At 36.8% G+C, this 26,965-nt stretch overlaps 1 protein-coding gene across 1 annotated transcript; it reads left to right on the top strand.

The window, feature by feature from the left end:
* The first annotated feature begins 3,388 nt into the window (after window positions 1-3,388).
* On the top strand, window positions 3,389-25,680 carry LOC134841926 (uncharacterized). Its single transcript, XM_063858013.1, has 8 exons — window positions 3,389-3,471; window positions 3,641-3,671; window positions 3,978-4,045; window positions 14,481-14,583; window positions 14,656-14,691; window positions 14,912-15,049; window positions 15,331-15,407; window positions 23,030-25,680. The coding sequence occupies exons 3-8, from the start codon at window positions 4,007-4,009 to the stop codon at window positions 24,881-24,883; spliced, it is 2,247 nt and encodes a 748-aa protein (XP_063714083.1). The 5' UTR covers window positions 3,389-3,471; window positions 3,641-3,671; window positions 3,978-4,006; the 3' UTR covers window positions 24,884-25,680.
* The last annotated feature ends 1,285 nt before the right edge of the window (window positions 25,681-26,965 follow it).

Here is a 26,965-nt window from a genome sequence, read left to right as displayed (position 1 = left end):
GTAATTAAACTTAGTCATGGACAACTTTTTCGTTTTTTAATATTTTTCTCTAGTTTCTCAATTTCATCTTTCGAGGTCTTCTTTGCTATTTGCTTAGGGTCATGCTGTTTGAATCTTGTTTTTAATTTATCGCTAGTGGCCTTTTTTTTTGCGGTATATCGGTGAACGAGCGAAATTGTTTTTTTTTTCGCCTGTAGGTGTTTTGTGGGTGAGGTGGACTTTTAATTATTATTTATTTTTTTTGTTTTCCTCTGTTTTTTTTAAATTTTTGTTCTCGGCTTAATATCTTTCGGTATACAATATATCGGCTTTGTAGCCACATATTGTGTCGTTCGACGAGCTAAGTGTGTGTGTGTTTTGAGGATGAGGGGATTTAATTACTTTTTATTAGTCTACAATTTTCTGAAATTCCGGTTTTTGTCTTTTTTTGTTTTCGACTTAATGTTTCGGTATATAATATATCGGCTATGCGGCCTCATATTGCGTCGTTCAACTAGCTTAGTATGTGTGTGTTTTGAGGATGAGGGGATTTTATTACTTTTTTTAAATTGGTTTTCAGTTTTTTGAAACTTTTTCCAGCTTTTTTCTTCAATATGATGTGTGTGAGGGATGAAGTTTTCAGAGCCCTCCTTGGATTGAAGATTTTCAACAATGGAAATACTACGTTTTCCTATTCATTTTTCTCTGTCTTAAATCTCTTCAAAGCTTGTACTTAGTTTCCGCTTGTGCTGTTTCGAGGTCAATTGGTTGCTTGTAGTTGACAAAAGTGTGAGAAGTTTAATCGAAGATAAACAAATGCAAGACTAAAAGGTTGTATATTGATTATACGTTAAAAAGTTTTTCAGGCATCATTTTTATGCACAGGTTCAAATGTCAGCTATGGAAAAGGTATATTCAAAGTTAAGATTAGAATTTCAAGTTACTTTTGGTTGGCTAAATATTTCGAGAAATTTTGTCGACTGATTGGCAAATGTCCAGATTTGGCCGTGCATTCTTCCTCTCTTTTTGGAATTCTGTTGATATTGCCTTCACTGAAATGTGTTCGAGGCGTGTCTGTAAAAAATTGTGTAGTACAAAAGTCCTGAACAAAATAGTCCGAAAAACAGTCCCGTTGATAAACTTTCGCGCAGATTTAATTTTTTTGATTCTGCTTAATCCAGATAATAACTGGTAATATAGCAGAGAATATAAAACCACCGAGAAAAACGTGCACTCATTGAAAGCAATAATCCGCGAATCATACAAGTTAACACAATTAAAACATTGACTCTTTCTTTAACCCAGTCAAAAACATGCAGTTTGCTTTTCACAAAGCAGTTGCAATCGTATGTTGTACTAAAGAGAACTATGTTGAGATCGCTTAAGATCATTGCCACTACCCCGATCCGGCTGATTTAGAAAAATGCTTAAAGATCAAGCAGCAGTTTTGGATGTAACACCACGGCAGACAATTTTTGCAGCCCAGCGTGATGTTAACCGTGAAACAGCTGTTAATTAACAAGTTACTCTGCTAAACAACAAGTTGTAAATAGAGTTCATCGCGAAAAAGGACCGAAATGGCAGAGCTAACTTTGCTGACTGGCTTTGAATTACACCTAGCCCTACAGAAAGGCCACGGTTTGCCACGTTATGTTTGACTGGGCTAGACATACTTGGACTATCAGATGATTGGTTCTGCGATGGAAAGTTTTCGACTGATCCAAATTTATACAATTTATAAATTATACATCCCTCAGTTGAAGGATGTCTTGTACCTCTCGTTTACGCTCTGCTTCCCGACAAAAAGGAATCAATTTATTATCGACTTCTCAATGTCCTGAAAATTTGAGTCCCCAAAACGCGTTACAATTGAATTTGGAGCAGCTGTGGGAAACTCAATTACAGTTACCCATCAGAGAGCTCCAATTCAATATTTTTCTTCAATGTGAGTCAAAACGTCTGGTGACATGTTCAGTCGTCAGGCACCACACACATTTACAACTAGGACCTTGAGTTTTGTGAGCTCATTCGAATTTTTCTGTCAACAGCATTTGTGCCCTTAGAAGACGTCCGCGCTGCCTTTGGTTTTCTTCAAGGTCAAGCATCCGAAGAAAGTGAACCAATATTCAATTATTCTGAGGACACTTATTTTTGAAGACTGTTTTCTCAAGGTCGAAAGAATCCCAGATTTGACATAGAGCAATGGATTTGTCATCAAAGGGTAAAAAAACTACCTTCTTTGCACCTACAACGCTAGAAGTTGGAACAGTAATTTCATGAAACTAGTCAGCGGCAAGCAGCCTTCCTTTCCAGTGCCTTCCTTTCCTTTGAGAAGTTCATGGACGAACAAAAATGATTTTCCAAGTTCAAATGATTTTCTTGATCTTTCAAAAGTGAACTTGAGTCGATTCGAAATCGGCAAAATACTATATACATACAAGGTGTTGATTTTCCTTTCCCCTCGCCCAACTCATTAAGTTTGAGCTCATTTTAAAACCGGATTTATACCTGTTTTATTTATACACAAATTTCAATTTTTTTCGGAAAATTGGAAACTTTTTGTGCCGACGGGGTTTCGATCTTTTGATCTCTTGGCTTTGAATCTTACGCTTTAATTACGCTCATGTTTGATAGTTCGAAGCTTGAATCAATTCTGTCGGCGCCAATAGATCAAGGTCAAAAACTTCAGTTGGTTTTGGACTGTTTTGTATGGGACTGATTTTTAAGACTTTTTTGATATTTGGGACTGTTTTGTGTGTGACTGTTTTGTATATTGTTTGTTTTCGGCGAGTTATATATTTCCAAATTGTATTGTTTTGTATATTGTTTATTATATTTAAAAAATTGTTTGCATTTGGTAAAATTTTATTCTTTCAAAGACCAGTTTTTGGAAGCTTCTGTTCCGATTAACCTGTTGCCAATGAATTTTTTTGGGTTTAAAATTGTCCTCTAAATTAGGTATATTCAACAAGGCGTAAGAAAAGAAAATATACTCAGAAAGTTTTTCAAATAAATCTAGCTTTTTGAATAGGAAAATGTAAATAATGAAATAGCTAGTTTGACTTCATTTGAACTTCACAATATAAAAATTAACATATGTCTATTTTTTTTCCATTTTCAACAAAAGATTTACCCTATTAGTCTGCAGTTTTGTCGAAAAAAGGGTTTGTCAGATGAAAAAACATTCGAATCTTGGGGTAAAATATGCTTTACTGGACGACTTACAAATAATTTTCACGTAGAAGGGGTAATTTCGAAAATATTTTGTAAGTGGCTCTTGGTCACTGAGTCTCTCAATTTGCATAATTGTGGCATCTTTTTCACAGTCGGTTGCTGATCGGCACGGTGTTGCGACACAGATCGAGAAAGTCCGGCTTTTCGAAATGGCTCGGGAAAGTGGCACACCAAACGCGGAGCGAATTGAAGACTGTGTGAGCCACGCAGTTCAGTTTCTGGAGCGTAGAAAGAAAGTTGCCAGACTTACTTATAAAGGTATTTTGAATGAGTTCCAGTTATTCCAAAGCGTGGGCATTGAGTCCTGTTTCATCAAAGAAATAATGATTTAAAAATAAATAGAATGTTTGAGCTAAAAATGAATTTAAGCTGCCAGCAATATGCGAATGTTTTTTTAAAAATGAACTGACTGATTGTTGATTTGTAGCTCCGCCGCGGGAACTATTAAACCGCGATTGGTAAGTAGATATCGTATCAAGTGCAAGTCAATTTTGTAGCGTACGAGTAATTGTGAATTAGCTTTTTAGCCTCATTAGTGCTTAGCTTGATAACCATTCATTTCATCTTGCATGAATCTGGGTTTGGTCTCGAAACAACATTCCCATAATTGTTTGTCATTTCCTCCTAATATAAGTTTTTATGTGCACGTCACTTGCATCTGCAAACTAACATTGTGATCTGATATATTTGCACAAAAATTGAACCAAGTTATGAAATACATATAGGTATAGAATAATTTTGGCGAATATCTGCAAATGTTTTAGGCGAGAAGAAAGATAAAAGTCTTACGGTGATGGCCAAAAAGTTTGTCATGTTGCTGCTTTCTGCAAAGGTTAGTGTTTATCAACTTTGAAGAGCCACATTGATGCATCGCCATGACGTCTCTTATTAACACCCCGCTTGGCCCATGCTCACCACCAGGAGAAATTTACCCCTAAACTTACCGTGAACGATCACCCCCAGATAAGTGAACAATCACCCCCTAAAAGTGAACGATAACCCCCTAAAAGTGAATGATCGCCCCTCTAAAAACAAATGGCAAATTCATGCAGTCAGTCGAAATGCTGAATTATGAAAGGCTGAAAAAGATTTCTTTCAACCAATTGAATGATCTCATCCTCTAATTCTTTTAGGGGGGAGGTTCTTCGCTTGAACCAAACGCTTGTTTGAATGTCTAATATAAAATTGCATTTCGGTCCTATCGAATTGTATTTTTGCTCTTGCGATTAGGAAGCACTATCAAATCGGAGCAGGACTTTTTTACACTTAAAAACTGGATCATTGAATCATTTCGAATGTTGATTTTTTTCACTTTCACTTTTTTTCTGGAAAGTGTTAACAAACGCAAGAAATTGACCTTTATTATAAAACGTTAACAGGCTCTTTGCCTCTCCCCCTTACAATTTTAACTTGGAAAACTACTTTCAGATTCTCAGAATGCAATGAAACTTAAATTGGTTAACAAACTAACAATTGTGATCAGATTTGTTCTTCACACCTTACATCGTAACTTGAAGCGTTTAGCCATAATTACACGTAAAACAACTATAAAAAGAGAAAAAAATTAAAATGAAAGCAGGAAAAGAAAAAGAGCCCCTCGGCACCTTCGAGACACCTTCGCACTTGGTTAAGGGGTAATATGCGTGCCTTAGGATCCATAGGCCAGGAGGTCGAAACCCGGCCGAAACTTGCTTTTTTCAATTTGTTTAAATTTGATTTTTTGTGGTAAATTTCAAGTTGTCGGACTATCGTTTGTCGGGTTAATTTGTTAATTTCTTAATTTGTTAATTAATTTGGAGTTATTTCCAATTTAACGATTTTCTTATTCAAACGGGTATTATTCTAATCGAATATCGTTGTTTCTTGTTCTGTTTCCCATTTACGCCCCTCGGGGGGCCTTGGGTGGTTCGTTCTGGCACTTCCTCTCATGCTTGGCTAGGTTATTAGCAGTGATCCAGGCTCCGCAGGATCCACACTCTTTCCTCTCCCTGGTCCCCGTGTACCTGTTACCTCCCGTCTCCCTCGCCGCCGTGTTCCCTACCGTTCCACTCCCTCCTCCGCAACTCCTCCTATGACTCGCCATATTACCCCTTGTTACCGTCACCGCGCAGTCCCCACACCTACCCATCTGGTCCCCCTTACAGCTCTTGCTGTGGTTTGTTAAGTTGTGCTTCTCCGCGAAAGTTCTGTTGCATCTATCGCATTTAAACACCCTCTCCTGTATCCTGTGAACTCGTCGTTCATGCTGCACTAGACCTCCTTTCGTTTTACAAATTCGTCCGCATCCCTCCCACCTGCATGTTAAATTTTCTCCCTGATACCTCGCCTGGCTCCTTCTAGGTTTCTCCCCTCCCCTGTATCTGCACATGCGTGCCTTAGGATCCATAGGCCAGGAGGTCGAAACCCGGCCGAAACTTGCTTTTTTCAATTTGTTTAAATTTGATTTTTTGTGGGAAATTTCAAGTTGTCGGACTATCGTTTGTCGGGTTAATTTGTTAATTTCTTAATTTGTTAATTAATTTGGAGTTATTTCCAATTTAACGATTTTCTTATTCAAACGGGTATTATTCTAATCGAATATCGTTGTTTCTTGTTCTGTTTCCCATTTACGCCCCTCGGGGGGCCTTGGGTGGTTCGTTCTGGCACTTCCTCTCATGCTTGGCTAGGTTATTAGCAGTGATCCAGGCTCCGCAGGATCCACACTCTTTCCTCTCCCTGGTCCCCGTGTACCTGTTACCTCCCGTCTCCCTCGCCGCCGTGTTCCCTACCGTTCCACTCCCTCCTCCGCAACTCCTCCTATGACTCGCCATATTACCCCTTGTTACCGTCACCGCGCAGTCCCCACACCTACCCATCTGGTCCCCCTTACAGCTCTTGCTGTGGTTTGTTAAGTTGTGCTTCTCCGCGAAAGTTCTGTTGCATCTATCGCATTTAAACACCCTCTCCTGTATCCTGTGAACTCGTCGTTCATGCTGCACTAGACCTCCTTTCGTTTTACAAATTCGTCCGCATCCCTCCCACCTGCATGTTAAATTTTCTCCCTGATACCTCGCCTGGCTCCTTCTAGGTTTCTCCCCTCCCCTGTATCTGCACATGCGTGCCTTAGGATCCATAGGCCAGGAGGTCGAAACCCGGCCGAAACTTGCTTTTTTCAATTTGTTTAAATTTGATTTTTTGTGGGAAATTTCAAGTTGTCGGACTATCGTTTGTCGGGTTAATTTGTTAATTTCTTAATTTGTTAATTAATTTGGAGTTATTTCCAATTTAACGATTTTCTTATTCAAACGGGTATTATTCTAATCGAATATCGTTGTTTCTTGTTCTGTTTCCCATTTACGCCCCTCGGGGGGCCTTGGGTGGTTCGTTCTGGCACTTCCTCTCATGCTTGGCTAGGTTATTAGCAGTGATCCAGGCTCCGCAGGATCCACACTCTTTCCTCTCCCTGGTCCCCGTGTACCTGTTACCTCCCGTCTCCCTCGCCGCCGTGTTCCCTACCGTTCCACTCCCTCCTCCGCAACTCCTCCTATGACTCGCCATATTACCCCTTGTTACCGTCACCGCGCAGTCCCCACACCTACCCATCTGGTCCCCCTTACAGCTCTTGCTGTGGTTTGTTAAGTTGTGCTTCTCCGCGAAAGTTCTGTTGCATCTATCGCATTTAAACACCCTCTCCTGTATCCTGTGAACTCGTCGTTCATGCTGCACTAGACCTCCTTTCGTTTTACAAATTCGTCCGCATCCCTCCCACCTGCATGTTAAATTTTCTCCCTGATACCTCGCCTGGCTCCTTCTAGGTTTCTCCCCTCCCCTGTATCTGCACATTTCACTCTCCCATTTATCTAGCGCTTCTTTTCTCCTTTTCACTGTCGCCTTCCATTTTTTCCGAACCTGTGTTAAATTTTCTATATTCGTCCAGTCCTCTCCCGCTTCCCTTATGAGTCGCCTCCAGTAATTAACCACGCCTCCATTTAACCTACCCTGTTGTGTTCTCTCGTTTGTCCAGTGCCCTAGTATAACTTTTTTAGTTGTCCTGTTGTTGCTCATCCGAAGGACGTGGCCCATCCTTTCCAACGCCCGCGTCTCTATTTTTGTTCTGATAGATGTTATCCTCAGAACCCTACGTATCTCGAAACTATTGAACCCCTCTCTTTCCATTCGCAAGAGTGTTAAACCTCTCCCCTCATTCCATATCCACCGGTAGCATTTATCCGCCATGCTCTGCATCTTCGCCATATCAGTCACTGTCCATGCTCTTGCACTGCAGTCAAAGAGCATTGTTGATTCGACCACTGCCTGTACAATAATTGCCTTCGTTCGTTTACTGACCTTTGTTTTCCACAACCATCTTCCTACTTTTGACCACGCCCAGTATCCCCTTTTAATCCTCGCTGCCTTGTCCTGCTTCCTCCCTATTAGCGTCCCTAACATCCTCGTACAATTCGCTGTCTCGCTTCCAAAAGCTATGTATTCCTCTTTTCCGTTGTGACATTTTTCCTCGAACTTCATCATTTCCGCCTTGACCGTTTCTTTGCCGACCGCTAATTCTTCCGTCCAGCCCAGGAGAGTTGAGTCGTCTGCGAAAAGGGACTCTTCTAATCGAAAGACTTCCTGGGTGCTGCTCCTTAAGGCCCTCTTTACTTCTATTGGAGGGAGACTATTACCTGGTCCCCACGACCATTCTAGACCGCACTCTTCGCCTATCTCCGCCGCTTTTTCTCTTCGTTTTTTGGCAGCTAACCGCATCGCCTGTGCGTGATACACATTGAAAAGTATCGGAGATGTAGCGCAACCCTCCCGTAGACCTCGTACCGGTAACCATTCCTCGCTTAGTTCCCCTCGACCCTTAACTTTGTATTTCGTTCCTTCATGCAGGTTTTTCAAGACCTCTATCACACCCTCTGTCATTCCTAAGTTTTCCAAAACCATCCACAATAAGGGCCTGTTGACTCGGGGGTATGCTTTTGTTATATCTAACAGTACAGCTCCCGGTCTGTTCCCGGTCGTCTCCGCCTTCCCAAATACCCTCCTTGTTTCCTCATCTATTCTCAGTATGATTTGCGTTGCGTCACACGTCGATCGTCCTTCTCTGAAACCATTTTGATTCTCACCACATGCCTCTATCTTCTCCGCCCATTTTCTAATCCTACTCGTTAGTATCCTTGCCATTATCCTGCTCAACACCGGGAGTAGGCACACACCCCTGTAGTTGTCGAGTTCATTTCTAGCTCCTTTCTTATGTAGGGGTATGACCCATCCTTCCTTAGCTTTGTCGGCCCAGTTCTCAACCGGTGTGGCTAATTGTTCCATCATGCATTGGTATAGTTCTTTCCGGGTGTCTATACTTAAGGCTTTCACTGCGCTAACACTTACATTGTCTACTCCTGCCGCTCCGTCTTTCAAGTTCGCCAGTTCTCGTTCGAATTCCACGAAGGTTATTGCTTCTTCCATCTCTTCCGCTGCTGCCTTTGCCTCTGGAGAGTCCTTAATTTCTGTTGACGATGCCGTTCTCATTATCTCTATGACGTCCCGCTCGTATCTGTCTTCCGAGACTTTCATGAAGTGTCGTCTGAACTCTTCTGGCGAGAAAAATTCTTCTTCTATGTTCTGGAGGTCTTTCCCCCCTAAGTACCTTAGTGTCTTGTACATGCGTCTTATATCCCCTTTCACTTCGGCGTCCTTTGTTTCGTCTACCAGTTTAAGCCACCACTCTTCTTCCCATCTTCTTTTAGCCTTTTTGTACTCTTTCCTGACCTCCTGCCTTTGTATTTTAAAGTTTTCCGTTCGTGTTCGTTCAAAACTCTTCGTAAGTGCCCCGATCCTCCGATCCTCAACTTTTTTTCTTTTTTTTTCCTCTTATAAGGTTTCGATTTATGGTAAAACAGCTTAGTCGCCTTAAATTGTGTCGTTTGAAGGGTTATCTGTGAATCTTTTTTCCTTATAAATGTATGAAGTTTCTGTAGGTTTTTTTTTTCAAAGTTATTTTTCTTCGAATTTGTTTCATTTTCTTTTCGCCAGCTTGCAGTGCTATGTTTGAGTTTTATCGGAACTGTTGCGATGTTACATCTCGCCTTTGTGCATGAGCTCAGACACCATATCTCTTAGGTACTCTTGAGATATCTCTTACTGTATTTTTATGCTTAGGACAAAATAGTTGTTTAGGATGAATCCTTAGCCTGTCTATGCGAATTCAAAAAGTTTTCACTTGAAAAAAGTTTCACTTGAAAAAAGTTTCACTTGAAAAAAATTTTTGACCAGCGTTTGTTCTTTTGTTACTTAGGCTTATTTTCCAGAGCTCGGACAGTAATTGTGATTTCAACTTTTTTCCGTATAACTAAAAGTGTCTAAAGTTTATTTCTGTAATTTATAAATTTACCAACTCTGATTTTGTATATTTTGTTTTTTTACAGCTTCGCCCTAAATGGCTTCGGTTTATGTTATATTGGCATTGTCATTTTATGTGGCGTTTTTCAAGGAAAAAAAATTCCAACATTTTTTTGCTTCTCGGGGCGTACAGTACAAACTTCGCATTTTTTAGCTCAAAATTTTTAAAGAAAACAGTTTTGTTTTTGACGACTACCTATGTTTTTATTGATTAGTTGTCGCTCGATACATCTGGTTAATGCAGTCAAGTGTTACGCTTAAGGTTGATGGTGATTGTGCTTCTCGACATGTTTTCCTCTAATTGAAGAACTTTCGAGTGAACAACTTTCGAGATGAACACTTTTTTTTCCAATTTAGACACTTGTTTTTTCAATTTTTTCTAAATCAACCTGATTGCTTGTTCAGAGTCTTATATACAATCTTGATGACTTTTTGTTGTGTTTCAGGAAACGTCCGCAATTTTGTTCCAGCTCAAACTTACTTTTTTGCTGTTTGTCTTTGACATTTTTAAGTTTAGTTTAGCAAAAGTATAAACGTCACACAAAAAACGTGATTGATTTGTAACTTTGAAAATTGAATTTAGTTATCAGATTTTTCAGCGAAATAAAATGTTTACCTATTGATCCATTTTTTTCAAATGGGGTTAATTTTATCCCAAGAGCTCTAAGGCTATATATTTTTAAGAGTAATGAACATAGTGAGTATTCTTCTAAAGGTTCTATTATTGTTTTTGTTTTTTTTTCAGGAAAAAGTCTTGAGTTGGTCACGCTCACTTTTGATTAATTGCGGTTTGACTTTTGATTTCCGTTCAAATCAATTCATTTCCTCTCTTATATTTAATTTCATTTCCTTCCGTTTTTTTTCTATCGAACAGCAAAAGTGTAAAAGATCACATAAAAACGTGTGTAATTTCTAGTTTCAGAAGTGGAATTTATTCTACAGATTTCCCAGCGGAATAAAAAACTTATCTACTGATTCAAATTTTTCAAATTGGGTTACTTTTATCAAAAAAGAACCAGTCAAAATTTTTTCGTGAAATTCAAAGAGCTTTAAGGGCATAGATATATTTTTGAAATTTGAATGTTGAAGTTTCTTGCATTGATTACTCTTTTCTAGCTCAGTTGATTATATTTTTCTTGGAAATTCGAAAGCTAAAGTTTTTTTTAGTAAATCAAGTCAGTATCTTTTTCTGTTTACTTGCTTTAATTGACTTTTTTCCAACTGTCTGTTGCCTATGTTCGCTCGATTACTATGTTGTTTTTGTGTTATTATTCACAAAACTAGCCTTTGCAACTATTCACTAATACATCATAAAGTTGTTGAATCAGTTAATACCCCCGTTTACACTCCCCCCTTCGCTCACACTCAACACCCACCTCCCACGTTCACCCCCACCCCCGGACACAGCCCTCAGCTTACAACTCCTCCTTTTCATCCACCTCCGGTGTGTGGGGTCTAATGGGGTGTGAACGAGGAGGGTTGTTCGGGTGAATAGAAGTCGCAGTTGTGTGTAACACAGTGCAATCGACTCGACTCGATAATGTTTCACAAAACTAGCCTTTGCAGCTATTCACTTATACATCATTGACTTGTGATTTTTTTTCAAGTTCAGTGCATTTCCATTGAAGGCAAAGTATCGAGCAGCAAAATTGTAAAGGTCACGAAAAATGGAAATTAATTATCAGATTTCCCAGCAAAATAAACGTTTTACCTATTGATCCCGTTGGCTGTGTGGTGTATCCACTAGCGTAAAGATCGACTAGCCTAAAAGTTTTAAAAATGAAAATCGTATCAACCAGCATAAAAATCGAAACTTTTGTCGAAATTCAAATATTTTCAAATTGGAATCATTGGATATTGTTAACTATCCCCTTTAATGAATTGTTAACTATCCCCGTCATCCCTAACCCCCCAGACACAGCTTACAATTCCTCGTTTTCATCCACCCCCGGTGTGTGGAGTCTGATGGGGTGTGAACGAGGAGGGTCGTTGGAGTGAATAGAAGTCGCAGGGGGGGGGGTAATGAATGAGTTGCCACCCCTTAATGAAATAATTTAACGGATATAAGCATATGCGAAACGAATACCCCTTTTGCAACGCTCTCAAACCTCGCCTCTCTCTTAATCCACTCTCTCTTAATCCGCCTCTCTCTTAATCTCTTAATGCTAGTCGAGCGGTAACCTTCCAGTTTTCTGAAATTTTGTTAATTTTAACCTTAAAATGTGCATCATAAATTTTTCTACAAATTCAAAGAGCTTTAAAGACATCTGTTTTTTTCGAAATTCAAAAGTTAAGGTTTTTTGGAATTACAAGTCAGTTTTTTTCTATATTTTTGGCGTTCATCACTCTTTTCCAATTGTCAGTTCGCTATGTTTTATGCTTGGTGTGGTTTTTTTATTCAGTCAGTTTTGGCGATCGAAATAGTTTTTAACAATTTTTTTATACCCAATTGAAGATATCGACTCCGTAAAATCAAATTAAAAAAAACTTTTACCTCCGATCTTTTTTGCAAAGTTATGAGAGTTTGAAATTTACCAATTTGGCCTAGCTTTGGACTAATTTATGCGCGCTTTGAAGATTTTTTTCATGCTGAACGCGTGAGACGAATTATGTGTGCATGGCGAATTATCCCGCTCAACAAAATCGTTTCAAAATTGAATCTATTATTTATTTAAATGAGATCTTCACTATTTCGCCATGTTCAAGCCTTTTCAACGTATTATTTTGCATGTTTAAGCTATATCGTATATTGCAATGAATAAGGTTTTTTTTTCGATTTTCCAGTTTTATTTTAGTGATTAATTCACAGAGTTTAAAATAAGCAGCCCAATATTGGGATGCTGTCCGGAATCCTTAAGGGGTCGCAAATCTGGCTTCTAATTTTGAATGCCCAAATCCTTTTAGTTAACGAGATAAGACGATTTTTGTGAGATAAGACTATTTTTGTGATTTTTCAAACATTTTTCAGAAAACTCAAATTACGAAATAATTTACGAAACTTGAAGTTCCCAACCCTGTAGTTGGGTACTGTCGGTGTACTATCAAGGATTGCGAATCTTGCCTCTAAATATGACTGCTCAAATTCTTGTAGTTTTCTTGTAGAGATATCACGTTTTTTGTGGTTTTTAAAAAAAATTTCAGAAAAATTATATATTTTTGCAAAATTTGAAACTCGTAATACTGTAGTTGGGTAATGTAAGAGTATTCTCAAGGATTGCGAATCTAATCTCCAAATATGACTGCTCAATTCCTTATAGTTTTTGAGATATGACGTTTTTATGATTTTTCAAAAATTTTCAGAAAAACTTTTTTTTCAAAATCTGAAATTTCCCAACCCTGTAGTTAGGTCCTGTCGGATCACTCTCGAGGATTGCGAATTTTGCCTCTAAATATGACAGCTCAAATCATTGTTTTTTTGAGATATGTCGTTTTTGTGATTTTTTCACAAATTTTTAGAAATTTAAATTAATTATTTTAAAAAAATTTAAATTCTCAACCCTGTAATTGGGCGCTGTCAGGGTACTCTAAGGAGCTGCAATTCTTATCTCCAAATTTGACTGTTCAAACACTTGTAGTTTTCGAGATATGTCGTTTTTTGTGATTTTTTCAAGTAAAATTCAGAAAATTTAATTTATTTATTTTTTCAAAATCTGAAATTCCCAATTCTGTATTTGGGTCCTGTCAGAGTGCTTTCAAGGATTACGAATCTTGTCTCCAAAGATGATTTCTCAAATCTGTTTAGTTTTCGAGATTTGATGTTGCTGATTTTTTTTTTTTTTTTTTCATGAAAAAGGCTTAAAATTCTCGAACTACAGATGTGCATTCATACATTTTGATGCGTTTATGAATGCACTTAGCTGTATGTGCACTTATTGAGTCCAATTGAAATTAATCTGCTGGTAGTGACATAAATAGCACTCTCCAAATACGAACGTGGAAGGCGCGAAAAAAACGTGAACATTTTCTAGTTGAATTGAATTCAATGTTTTCTTCGAAAAACTATTCGATATGGGTTAGTGGGCAGTCGGAACGTTCAGGGCTTTGCCCTGTATTCGAGCAGTCTTCTTTTTAAGTTAACTTCGGTAGTCTTTGGAAAAAACTACAGCCAGTGGGATGTGCAAAGTAATCAATTTTGCGTCTAAAAAGACATTTGGACAAATTAACATGCCTGCCTCAGTTCAATTTTATACAGTTTCTGAGCTGTTTGAAATGAACTTTCGATTTAGACAATACAATTGGAGAATTTCCGACTTGCAACAATTTGCCGCATGTGGTGAGGGCTAATGAAAAGAACGAAATTTCATGCGCTTAAGGTATCTTTAATTGGCCAAAGTAGTCCCAAGTTCAAACCTCTATTACCTCAAAAAAATCGCAGATACAATATTTTTTAATTTTTCAGCCCAAGGCATTGTTATATTTCTGATGGTATCAAAAATTTCTGTCAAAAATATTTAATTGGAGTCGATATTGGTCTGAATAAAAAAACGACCTCAATCATATTTTTTTTTATTTTGTCTTTTTTTTCAAAAATTGGAACAATAAATTAAAGTTATATCAATTAGTTAAAAGGATAAAGAAAAGTATTAGTTTTAGTTCGAATTGGTTTCATATAAAAAGTGTTCGTTGAAACCCCCAAAGAGGTTTGCAACCAAACAGACTCATCGTGAAATTACACCATGCATCATCATACCCAAAACATCATGAAAATTATCGGGTTAATTACTGTGTCAGGTATTTACACTATTATGATGATGATACCTTTCTGAGCTAAATTAGATTCGCAAGTTAACTAAGTGACTATTCATTATATGGTTTTTGTGTATGTGTGAGTGTGCGGGAGAAGTGGCTTTGGAAAAGGTTTGATTGACTAATTGATGTCATTGCAGGACCAACTAGTGAGTCTGGATATCGCAGCCAAAATTTTGACTGAAGAAGATCCGATGAAATTGATTAGAAGCATGGCTAGAAACTCGAAGTGTGTCAAATCTTGTAAGTAAAAACTTCAAGTTTATAACCTATCGTGTTTTCCTAAATTTTTATGTGTATTTTTTGTTGTTTTAGATATAGAAAAGGGGTCTTGTGAGCCGAAACACTTCCGTAAGTAGATTTATTACAGATAACTGTTGTTTTTGTTCTTAAGATTAAGATCTGAGTGCAAATTTTTTCTACTAGTTTTCGGTGGTGGGTTATTTTATCTCACCTACTGGTAACAAACACAGAACATTAGAATAACCAATTGCCTTAATGTCTTTATCTTTTTACCACTAATAAGAGCTGGGTTTTTTAGAGCTGCAATATCTAGGTGTTAATGTTTCAGCGAAGATCAGGAGACTGTATGACATTGCCAATGTGTTGACCAGCTTGAAGTTGATAGCGAAAGAGAAGCAGTCTGACAGGGGATCAAAGAAGACTTTCTACCGTTGGACTTCTTACCAGCCAGAACAACTATTCATCGGTTGGTAACGCAGTGGTTGTTATCACTTTTTCGTGTCACGTGTTTCCCTTCTGTAGCACAAAAAAGTTCAACTAGTACTCCTTTTATAGCACTCGGGAAAAACTGAAAAGACCCCATATTTGAACTTGTCTGTTTATTCGTACTTTTTTGAAATAGTTCGACAAAAAATAGTGTAATAGTATTTTTTGGGGCTCGCAAATTTTCTGCTCACAATTTCAGTTCGTGCTCTGATTACTCCGCGTATTATCACAAATTGTCTTCAAATCAATGTTGAATTTCAGAGATGGCCTCGCTGAGACCGTTTTCGCCGGTTGCGATTTCGGGAAATGAAAACAGGAAAGCCTACACCAAGTATGCTGTGAGTGAAGTTTTGATGTCTTTCTTTCAATTTTTGCTTTTAAAGAAAAGAATGCTTATTCCTACAGTTTTAAGCCCTTTTTTTATAACTTTAGAAACAACCAAAAAATTGAATGTAGTTCATAAGCAGGGGCACAACAGCGGCTCGCCGTGATGAGCTGTACAGCTCGTATGTTGGTCCTTTCCCTCGTGGATAAAAGGTCTTAACTTTTCAGAAAAGGTTCTCAAATTTGTTCACGCCAAATTTAATTTTTCGCGATTTGCTTTGATTGCTTTTTTCACTATGGATCAAAAAAAAATTGTTAAGTTCGTGAAAAACCTGATTGAGCTCTATTTTCGAAAGTGGAATTTAATTTTCAGGTTTCCCAGCGAATTAAAAATTTATTAATTGATCCAGTTTTCTTAAATTGGGTTTATTTAATCAAATATGCGTCAGCGGTAAACTGTTCCTGACTCGAAATTCAAAGAGTAAAAGCAGTTGCTTCCTCTTTTAAATACGTTTCTGTCAAATCACTGTTATTTGTTTCCTTATTAATATATAGGGTGTTTCGCTTTCCCGTGAGACCTCGAGCGGAACTGTCCAACGGACAACAATTTGTTCATTTCACAAGCGAGCGTAACTCTGTTGGCTATGCTTTTACACACGCGAAGAGTAGTGTAATACTAGGCAACTTTTTTCCAACCCAAGTCGTAACTATTGGCCCTACGTTTGCGGCACCTTTTTTTACAGAAGTGGTAGAAATACCAATACAAAAACCGAGTATGACCTATGCAAATATCTTCGGTGATTGAAAGACCCTGTGTGCTGCATTTTCTCCTAGTATCTCATCTTACCCGACCGCCTTCGAAAGTTTCAATGGGGGAATTTTTGAGCCCTTTTTGGATTTTGCTTACGAAAATTACTCTGTAAAACTTGAGGTAACGATTTCATTCATCATGTGGATCTCTCTTGCATAAGCTGCTTTGTCCTTGTTTTTGTAGACAAAGCTTTATGGCCTCAGAAAATATCCAATTTTTATGTTTTTGACCGTTTCTCGGAAAATATTTGTTTTATTTAGTAGTAATCTGCTAAAGATTGGAGTTTGTGGGTTCAATCTTAAGAGCTGCTGTTTGGAATCCTACCAAAAGAAGTTTTGACAATTTTTGGAAATTCGACTATTCTTTTACACTACCCTGCCAAACTTGGCATAAAGAGTTCAATCTAAACAAAAGTAGCTGCTTTTTTTGTGTTTGAGCAGCTATGCAATATTTACCGTAGAAATTCCGTTTGAACTCAGAAAAATTCTTCTTCCGAATTTTTGACTGTTCGAAATTTTCTTTTTTCTCAAACTGTACTGCCAAATCTGAGAGGTTCAATCGAAGATTTCAAACAAAAGAACGGGCGCTGGGAGTTTTCTCTGCAATGCGGCTCTGCTTTAGTTTTTGTAGAAAAGCAATCTTGGTTTTGAAATTCAATTTCGCAAATTTTGTTCCTTTTGGGAAGTTATTTGGTTTTCTCGAACTTCGGTGCCAATTTGAGATTAAGGATTCAACTTTCGAACTTTTGCTGAGAATTCGTTTTGAACTAATGATTTTATTGACGTATTGATCCATTTTTTGTCTTCGTTCATTTGATCAAAAGCGACTGTGGTAATTCTGAAATCAAGAAACTGCGGTGTTCTAATAATTTTCACTGCAAAGGTACTTTAATCGAAATTTAGACAAGGAATCAGCTATGTACTTGGTAAATGTCCATGACATTTGACACATTTTGAAAAATTACTCGCTGTTTTTTTGCACCTGTACTTTTTCTTGTTTTATCAAACTGATTTTTCCAGCTTTAGCTGGGCCGTAATTTTTTCAGGCAATCATAGTGCAGATGCCAGGATGTGAGACTTCTAATCTACAGCGTGGAGGTTCATTTTTTGTCAAATTGAATGTTTGAGTATTATTTGGTGGTTGCTGAATAGCCTTGTCAATTGAATAGTTATTGTTGCTGATATATTAAGAGTAATGAACGTAGTGAAGACTCATATAGGTCTTGCTGATTTTTTTTTTCAGGAATATTTCTTAAAATATTGATACACCTAGGTATAGTGCTCTTTTTCAGAATAAAAATTTTACCTATTGATCCAGTTTTCTCAAGTTGGGTTCATGTTATCAAAAAAGCGACCATCATAAATTGTTCTAGAAACTCAAAGAGCTTAAAGTGCATCTTTTTTTCTTTAAATTCGAAAGTTGAGATTTTATCTTTGTTTTTTTTTATGTTTACTTGCGTTCATTGCTCATTTCCTATCTTCGATTGGCTATGTTTGGTAGCTAGTGTTGTTGAATTTTTGAGCAACCGTGGCGCAGATACGAAAAAAAGATTCTCCTAGTGTCCAGGTTGGAAGTTTGATTCTGGCAAATGGCAATTGTTTCCGGCAAATTGCATGTTTTACTTTTCCATGCTCATTTCCACCTGTTCTTTTTCCTTATTTCATTTTATTTATGCTTTTTAGATTTTTTTTGCCTTTTTCTCGCTTTTGCTTGCTAAGTGCGGAGTCGCATCTGTGTTTAATATAAGTGGAAAGTTTACCAACTGAAATTTGCTTTAATTCTGATTAAGGTGGAAAAGAACAATGTTATTGTCAGTGATGTAGTAGTGATGTTTCTCAAGTTTGTTTTTCAAGGAAAAATCCAAATTTTGTTCAAATCACTAAAAACGTGCTCGACTTCTAATTTCGAAAGTTGATTTAGTCCATGAACGGAGTGAAGACTCTCATATAGGCGTTGGTGAATTTTTGCTCACTTTTATTTTGAAAATTCTTTAAGTGTTCTTATAACTACTGATGATGTTCGTATATTTTTTAATACAATTATGGTAGATTTGAATTTTTTACTTTCGATTCAAATTTATCTGCCGATTGACGAAAACTCTGATTGACTTCTAGTTTCAAAAGAGACCTGTAATTTTCTAAATTTAGAGAATAAAATAGAAATTATACATTGATTCAGCTTTCTCTAAATAGGATAGCTTCTAAGTCAAAAAGCCAAACAGAATTGATTCTTGAAAATCAATGAGGTTAAACGAAAAAATTGTTTGTTCGAAAGTTACAAATTGTTCAAAAATCCTCAATTAATTTTTTCTAGTTCCTTGTTCTTCGAAATTTTCCTCTTTTTTCAAAGGTTGCTGTTTATAATATATCGACTCAATTGCTTGAGGTCGCGTTGTTTGATGGCAATTTTTTTTGAAAGTGTGTTTAAAGGAAAAAGTTTTTTTTTACTCGGGTAAATCTAAATTTTCACCGTCCAAATTAAGTTATTGTGAGCTATTAAGCTTTTAAATTACGCTATTGTAGGCCTGCTGGTTCGCTTATTTCGCTCGAATTTTGTCTAAAAACCAAATATTTTGAACTTGTTTTTTTTCGGTATCGGGACCCCAAATATTAATCAAAACCGATCTGAGTAATTTTGTATTTTCAGACTAAGTTAGACGTTTTGATCAGAGGCTGACCATAAAATTACATTCAACCACAGTTGTAACATTGATTTAGCTCTTATAATTATTGCATTTTCGTCACTGTTGCATTTTTGTTCTTGTTATTAAATTGTTCTAATTATTAGACTTGCGTTATCAGCAAGCGTTATCAAATGGGTACATGTATTTTTTTCGGCTTAACAACTTATTTAAAAGAGGTGTGGCTTGTTTCGTAAAGAATTCAAATGTTTATGCGTCTCTAACTCAGCCTGAAGGAAACGCCTGGGACGGCAAAGTTTGTGTGTTCGAATCTGATCAGGAACTTTGTTTCAAACTGGAATATTGCCTCTCCAAAAGGTCGGCCTATTGTTTGTCTGCTTATGTGTTGTCGGCTTAGTTGCCACATCGTATAAATGGTTTTTTAACGCAATTTTTGAGTTTAGTTGCTTTTAGTGCTTTGAATTACTCCTGCAGTTTGTTATTTTACTAGTCTTGACTTCGTATTGCTTTTTTGTTTTTTATTTTGCTTGCACATTTTATTCAACCTAAATTGATTTTGCTTATATTTTATCGGCTAGGGATTTAATTTGGGGTTTGTCAACGGAAGCATAAATTTAATGCTTCATGCCAGATTGAACAAAGTTTTAGAATTTTTAGTTCAATGTTTTTCATGAAAACAACTATATTTTCGGTTCTACAGGAAATTATTCAAGATTTGTCGGTTCAGTTCCTGCTTCTTTTTCATTTTTGAATTTTCATTAATTGCCGTCCATTGTGTTTCTGGACGTTTTTTCCGCAAATAGAACATAAATCCAGTTGTTTTTGAAGGTTTTTCCAGTTTTTTAATGGACTTACTGGCTTTCTTTTGCTGTCTTCAAGTTATAATTCTTTTACAGTCAATCATCTGGTATAGAGATAACACATCTAGTTGAGACAGCAAAAGCTTGTGGCTCGAATTGGGCCGGGCCTGATTTTTTTGTTTTATTTTCGCGTCTGTTTATTTTTCTCGGCTTAGTTGCTGTAACACGCGTGATTGACTTCAAAGCCCCTATTTCGATGCCAGTCGGAAATTCTTTTTTTTTGCAAGCAAGCTTATTTTCTTTGAAAGTTCGGCTTCTTTCTAGCATACCGAAAGCTCCTTGTAAAGTTTTATATTGGTGCTGGTAATTTTGCTTCAGACGTTTTGGGTTTTTGCTATTTTATAAATCTTATGGCAAAAACAATTTTCGGAGGTTTTTTTTGTAATTTTTTATTTTTCATTTGATTTTAATCACGGTCATTCATTTTTGTATCGCAAGTGGTGCGAAGCTCAGATTCGTCTCTGTGTCTGAATTTTTTTTCTCAAGTCAGTATTTTTGGACCATTCTGTGCTACTTGCACAGCAACTGGCTATCCTTGTTACTTTTTGAAGTTGGTTGTTTTTCAAGGCGTGTTTCGATACTTGCTAATTTTCAGTATTTCTTTAATTAATTTTGACGTTTTTATAGAGCTACTATTCTGTTTATTTGCCAAGTATATATAAATGGCATTTCCTTATTTCCAAACAATTATTTACGTTTCGCGCCTAATTCATGCAGTGTCAACGAACATGGTACAGACACACATACATGGGTTGTCTTGATTTTTTGTTCACGCTCAAATTTACTGTTTTGTGATTGGGACTTCTGATTTTTTTTAAGTTCAGTTCGAATTGTTTCTCCAAAAGGGGCAACATACGTTCTCCGGTTACGAAATGTGCCGGTTACGAACTGGTAGTGGTATGTAGCCAAGTGATTTGTCCATAAAACCGAGCGCATTGGGTAGTGATGTGCGTTCACAAAGATATAAAATGTTTGGTAGGAAAGTGGATTTGATTTTATCGTTTTTAGAGTACATGTAGCGCCGATGAAGCAGGTAAAGAGATCAAATATTGTTTTAAATATTCATTAAGCTATTAGTTTTAATTTATTTGAGCTTTAAGTTCTCTTTTTTCTTGTTGCAAAAAAGTTAGTTAAATTACTAAACCAAAAATCAAGAAAATGTTATTAATATTTATTCTGGTAATATGTATATTGATGAATGATTTCACGCCGCAATATGAAAACTCCCGGGTCAGATACAAATTTTAACCGATGGAAATTTTTTTTACACTTGCGAAGCGAGTGTATTAGTACGATCCTTCTTTTTTTTCCAAACTAAGTCGCAAATATTGGTGCCACTTTTGGGGCACCTTTACAGCTTTTTCGTAGCATGTGATTCGAAATTCGAATAGTAATTAGTTAACACAGTTGATGCATTTTTTATTCATCAAATGAACCGAAAAAAGTGATTTAGTTTCAAACAAAATAACAATAGTGGAAAGTAGATTTCAGAATTTTTCAAACTCAATATATCTCGCAATTTTTTGAAATGCATAATTTAGACATTATGTGGCTTTATGCTTTCCGATTTGTTACATGCAAACTTAGTTTGGACGTCTTCAGTTTGTTAATTTCCAAATTTTTTTTTGCAAAGTTGTGTCTTTGTATTTGGTTTCACTTTTGCTGAATCGCATTGGCTATTTGTTAGTATTTGTAACTACTTTATTCGTGACTAGTGTTTGTTGGTTGTTAAGCTTGCGTGACTGAGTTGATAGTGCGTGAGACTCAAAATCTTTTGATTGCGTTAGGTTGTAGATTCGAAATCTTCACGTAGCCTAGTTTTTGCTAATTTGAGGCTTATTTCTACTTCTTATTTCACTTGATAGAGCTGCTTTTTCGTCGTTTTCTCGCAAGTGTACCCAAAATTCCAAAAGTTCAAATACTCTTCGAGAATGTTCAGACTCTTGCCAAAAGTTGTAACCTTGCTTCTCGTCAACCCTTTGTCAAGGCATCTGAAATTTTTTTTTCTCTGAAACATGGCTAATTCCAACTGTTAATAACAAGTTTCGAAATTCCAGGTTTTAATTTGCAAAGATTTGATGTTGCATCAATATGTAACTCTTGACCACATGCTGGAATTGTTGTTTACGATCTCAGAAACTGTCGTTCAGAAATTGTGAATAACGTTAATTTCGTTGTATTACACCACACAGTGTTCGATTTTTAATTGTTTTCCTTACATCAAAGAAGACCTTCAGATACATCTTTGAGTGCTTTAAAAGCTGCTCTGACTGAAATTTTGAGTAAGTACAGAGAAAACAAAATGTGCTTTTTTGGGGGTTTCATTGTTGATATTTTCTCAAACGCTTCTTTTGTGACCTTCATGTTGTCCTCTGATATTCATCATAATGAGACAGCCATAACTTCAACGGGCAATATTAAAATAGATCGTATGTTTTGTTCAATCGTGATACATTTGTCAGCCGTTGTAAGTGAAAATTTTTATAGTTATCACAAACCTAGCAATTTCAATAATGTTTTTGTTTGCGTAATCAACTTCAGCGTAATCCTTTTTACACAAGTTCAGGAAATAAATAACTGATTAATTCAGCCTAAAAAGTTGATTTCCAAGTTTTCATCAATACCTATTCTTTCGTTTCAACTAAGCAAATTTTCAGCATAATCAAAATTTCAATTCGAAATGTAAAATTTATTTACACTAGCCAGCTTGCGAGCTTTAGTGTAATAGTTTGAACTTTCTTTTTTTCTACCCTAAGTCGCAAATGTAAGTGCTCAATATTTGGTCGCAAAATACATGATTTGGTGACACTTTTGCTATAATCATGATCTGTAACATTGGAATTTTCATAACATCTGTTCTTTGCATCATTTTTGGCTATTATTTGTTATTTATTAAGCGTCTTTGGTAGTAAGTGTGTTTGGTAGTAAGAATCTAATTGGTGAATTTAATTATATTACAAATGAAATCGTTTCAGAAATTTTTCTTTTGAATTTGAAAAATGCAGTTTTATACTGTCAGCGATTTTAGGGTTTTGTTTCTGATTATGCTCTAGTATACCTGCAAGATCTGTGTTTGTCGAAGCTGCTTCGCAGCGTTGGGTATGCTAGTTTCATTTAACTCTTAAAATATATATATATTTATATTTAAAATATCGCTCTAAAAGGCATTGCTGGTAGCAGATTTCTGTGCCACACTTGCTCATAGGAGCAAAATTGCGATGGTTATTTGGTCGGAACAATATATGCTACTCTCACAGCAATCGGTTGCTCTTATCTGTAAAAAAAGTTTGCATATTTTTTCTCATATATCTCAATATGTTTTAGGCGTCATACAATAACGGTAGCGGTTTCTCTGAGCGAGGTTGCCGAAAACCAGATCTGTCCAGAAAGTCGAATCCTACGTCTTTGGACACTTTCAGAGCGTTGATTAAAACTCCGGGATTTGACAACTACAGGCCAACAAAAAGAGCCCTACTTATAAAAACTATTGTCATGAAAGAAACTACTTTCTGCCTCCTGCCTGCCAGCAGCTGCACATATCCGGAGGTAGTTTTGCCAAACAACTTCAAAATAAATCTTTCGAAACTGGAAGATTCTGAATTAAACAATCTGCGCGACTTCAGAGATATCAGTGAAGAGCCTCCTGCAAAGAAATCGACAGGAATTAGAAGTAATATTCCCGCACCTACCTCGGCGTTTCGTAAAATTGGTTATCAAGTTAATTTCGGCGATGACGCGCGATTCACTGAGGCGTGCAATGAGACAGGCAACCTCAAGGAAATAAGAGTCAAGTTTCCGAAACTTCTGCCCTTGAATGGTGCTGCAGTTTTGGAGCGAATTCATGAAAGTGAGACTAATCTTGCAAGGAAAAATGGGGCCAATCTAGCAAGTATGATAGACGAATACATGATTCCTGCCGACTGTGATTTCTATCCCCATATCCGTGAGTTGTGGGACGCCGACCGGGATCGACAGATACTGGATACTGTGCACAACGTCAATTCAGCTTCAGATGACTGCAAAGAACTTAGTACGTATTTGTTTTCTGTGAATGGAAATAACGGGCCTGTAAGTCCTCTCACGTCTTTTCCCATGGCTACACCGGCATCGACTGAGGAACTGGTTCGACCTATTGGAATCACATGGGCACCGAACGCAACAATGGAACCCAAGATGTGTCTGGATCGTTGGACTAATGCTCAAAATTTGGACACAAAATCTGAAATAGTGGGCTGCCAGGATCCGCAGAATTATGTAATTCCACCAGTAGACCGAAGCTTCATGCAGCAATCGGTTGAATCTGGGAGCTCAACCTGGTCTTCTAGTGTTTCAAGGACCCCAGCTAATGTCTCAGACTCTTTAAATGCGACCACTCACACTCCTGTTCATTTCGCTACAGAAGGTTACCCAAATCAACCGGAGATGTCTTATTCTGACTCTTCGGGTAGTTACTGCAATGGAATGCAATCAGCGACCTCGACGCCGGGTGTTAGTGCTAATATGTATAACCATCAGTCACCAAGCGCTTTCTATCAGTCTAGCCAAGAGAATGCTATTAATTTATCCCAACATACTGGTTCTCCGAGTGTACCGAATTACAATGCAAGTCAAAGCTGTAGATCTGAATACGTCCACAACATTCCTGATAGTTATCCTGGTGACGTATATGCGTATCCCACTCCACACACTAATTCTCAGCTTTCGCAGAATGGTTTGACTTTCGACGAAAACTTGTTAATAGCTGCAGCTGCTCAACAATCAAATGATTACAACAACATTTTCAGCGTGGAAAATTCAGTGACCGGGGGTTATGAGGCGGCTCAAATGAGTTATCAGCTGAGTCAACTTCAAAACAGAGACACATCTTTTCATAACCATGTGGAAGCAAACGGCGGTTCGCATTTGAACTTGACGTCTTCGAATTGCTGCGTGGAAAATCAACATCTCTTTGCAGCTCCTCCAGGCATCGCTTCAACTGCGGAAATAGAGCAGGCGATGTTAGCACAAGCTGCTGCGCTTTACAACGTGCAACAGAGTGTCCAAATGAATGCTGAAGCAAACTGCTTCAGTTATCCTCAAATTGCGGCTGGAGAAAATATCAGCTCGGATGTGGCAGCACAAGAAATCATGAATGAGGCAGCGCTAGCAGCTGCCCAGCTAACTGGCGTTACCTTCTGAAACTATAATTCAATCTAAGAATAACAAAACTCAACCTCAATGAGGGAAGTACAATTCCTTGATTGAACTTTTTATATCAACCCTATATGTGCTAGTTTCATACGTTTTTGAGTACTTTCTTGTGCTATGCTGACTGAAATCGGAGATCAATTAAACTTGGCAAAACAAATATGATTTTTCAGAGCCCGTGTTTTGGTAAAACTATACCATAATTGCCAGTAATACTGGAAAAAACTTTTTGATGGGCCATATGAAGATTATAATTTGAAACGTTCAATGATGTGCCTGTTAAGTTCATTTGATCCAAAACTATTGCTCACAAATTGCAATCATTGAATCTGTAATGTGTTTCCGAGTTTATTGGCAATGTACAAAACAATGACTTATTCGTCAATAGTTGGCGTGCTTTTTTTTCATTTCCTCTTGCGTTTAGAACTCGATGTTTTGATGCTTTTAATATAATTGTGTCAATATTTTAATATTGCTTTCCCAAAGATGAAAAAGAATAGTTAATCGTGTTTGTCTTTGTAATTTTGAGGCAACCATACTCCTTGAATTGTTCAAATTGGATAATAGTGGTATAAATGTTTAAGTGTTGGAGGTTTAGGCCCTAATTTGGGTCTGGTGATAATCTGTCAACCAATTTTGATGTTGTGAACCACTGAGTGGAATAATGGATTCTTGATTCATGAATATATATATATCATTTTACTAATCGTCAATTTAATCTCAACAATTATATGATCAATGTTCAAAATGCTCTGAAAATTTTTAGATATTTCAATTCAATTGTTTACTCTGGGCTTCGTTTTTATTCGGACGAGTAAGGCAAAAATGGCGCGTCCATGAAAATGAATCGCGGAAAGCATTTTGGAGAAGTCGACAATCGACCAGTTGGAGACCCAGTTGCTAAATCGAATAGATAATAAAGATAGACGGCTACTCTGCAAATAGCACAGAATGTGGCAACCATAGTCTTGAAAAAATACATGCATTTTTTCTAAAGAGTTATTAACGCAGTGAGTACGCTTACATAAGTCTTGGTGATTTTTTTCTTGTTTTTTTTTTGGGAAAAGTCTTAAAATTTGTGCACGCTCAATTTTGATTTTTCGCGGTATGACTTGTGATTTCTTTTTAAATTCGATGCATTTCCATTGTTAAAAGGAATTCAAACTCCACTATCGAACAGGAAAGTGTAAATGTCACGAAAAACTTAATCGACTTCTAATTTCGAAATTGGAAATTAATTATCAGATTTCCCATCGAAACATTAAAAGCATCAAAGTTTTGCCTATTGATCAAGTTTTTTTTTCAAATTGGGTGAATCTTAGTATTAACTGCTCTACATCATAAATTGTTCTACAAATTCAAACATTTTTACGGCCATCTATTTTTTTCGAAATTCATAATTTGAAGGTTTTTGAAAAGAAACAAGTTAGTTTTTTTTTTTCATTTTCCTTGCGTTCATTACTCTTTTCTAAATGTCATTTGTCTATGTTTTTTAAATAAGTATTGTTTTTTTTTCTCTGTCAAGTGATAAAAATATCTCAACGAAAAAAATAAACAGTCATAGTCAATTTGGTAATTGGAACACAGTTTTTGTAGAAAAATGACCAGAAAAACGGGAAATAAACAACACCAAAAAATCACTTAACTCATGTAAAATTAAGTTTTCGTGGCCTAAATTGATCTTAAATAAGCTGTCGTAAGCCTGTCCGTTCACCTTATTAGCCTGACCTTAACCAAAAATCATAAATTTTCCAACACTCAGAAAAAAACTTCAAACTTTTTCTAATTTTGCTCGAATTATGACTGAAGGGACTTAAGTAAGTTCCTCCACACTTTTCAAATGGTTGGATCAATAACAAAGAAAGCGAAGTGCTGAAAAATGATGTCTCTGTTTCTTATGTTTCATATTAATGCATTTATGAATGTGTTACATGTATTTTCACTTCTTTAAGTTCTTTTCAGTTTTATCTGTTTAAAATTATTTGCGATCCCCACATAAAAATGTGGAAATGACGCAAAAAAAACGAACGGTTTATAAATTCAACGGTGGAATTTAATTTTTAGATTACCGAT

This window comes from Symsagittifera roscoffensis, chromosome 3 (genome assembly GCF_963678635.1).
Source record: "Symsagittifera roscoffensis chromosome 3, txSymRosc1.1, whole genome shotgun sequence".
Taxonomy (NCBI): domain Eukaryota; kingdom Metazoa; phylum Xenacoelomorpha; order Acoela; family Convolutidae; genus Symsagittifera; species Symsagittifera roscoffensis.
Note: the sequence above shows the minus strand (reverse complement) of the source record. Positions and strands in the feature narration are given on the sequence as shown.

Excerpts from the sequence above, each read along its gene's own strand:
- LOC134841926 (XM_063858013.1), top strand. The coding sequence starts at position 4,007 with ATGGCCAAAAAGTTTGTCATGTTGCTGCTTTCTGCAAAG. Across the intron at positions 4,046-14,480 it reads TGTTGCTGCTTTCTGCAAAG|GACCAACTAGTGAGTCTGGA; the intron begins GTTAGTGTTTAT and ends ATGTCATTGCAG. Across the intron at positions 14,692-14,911 it reads TTGTGAGCCGAAACACTTCC|CGAAGATCAGGAGACTGTAT; the intron begins GTAAGTAGATTT and ends TTAATGTTTCAG.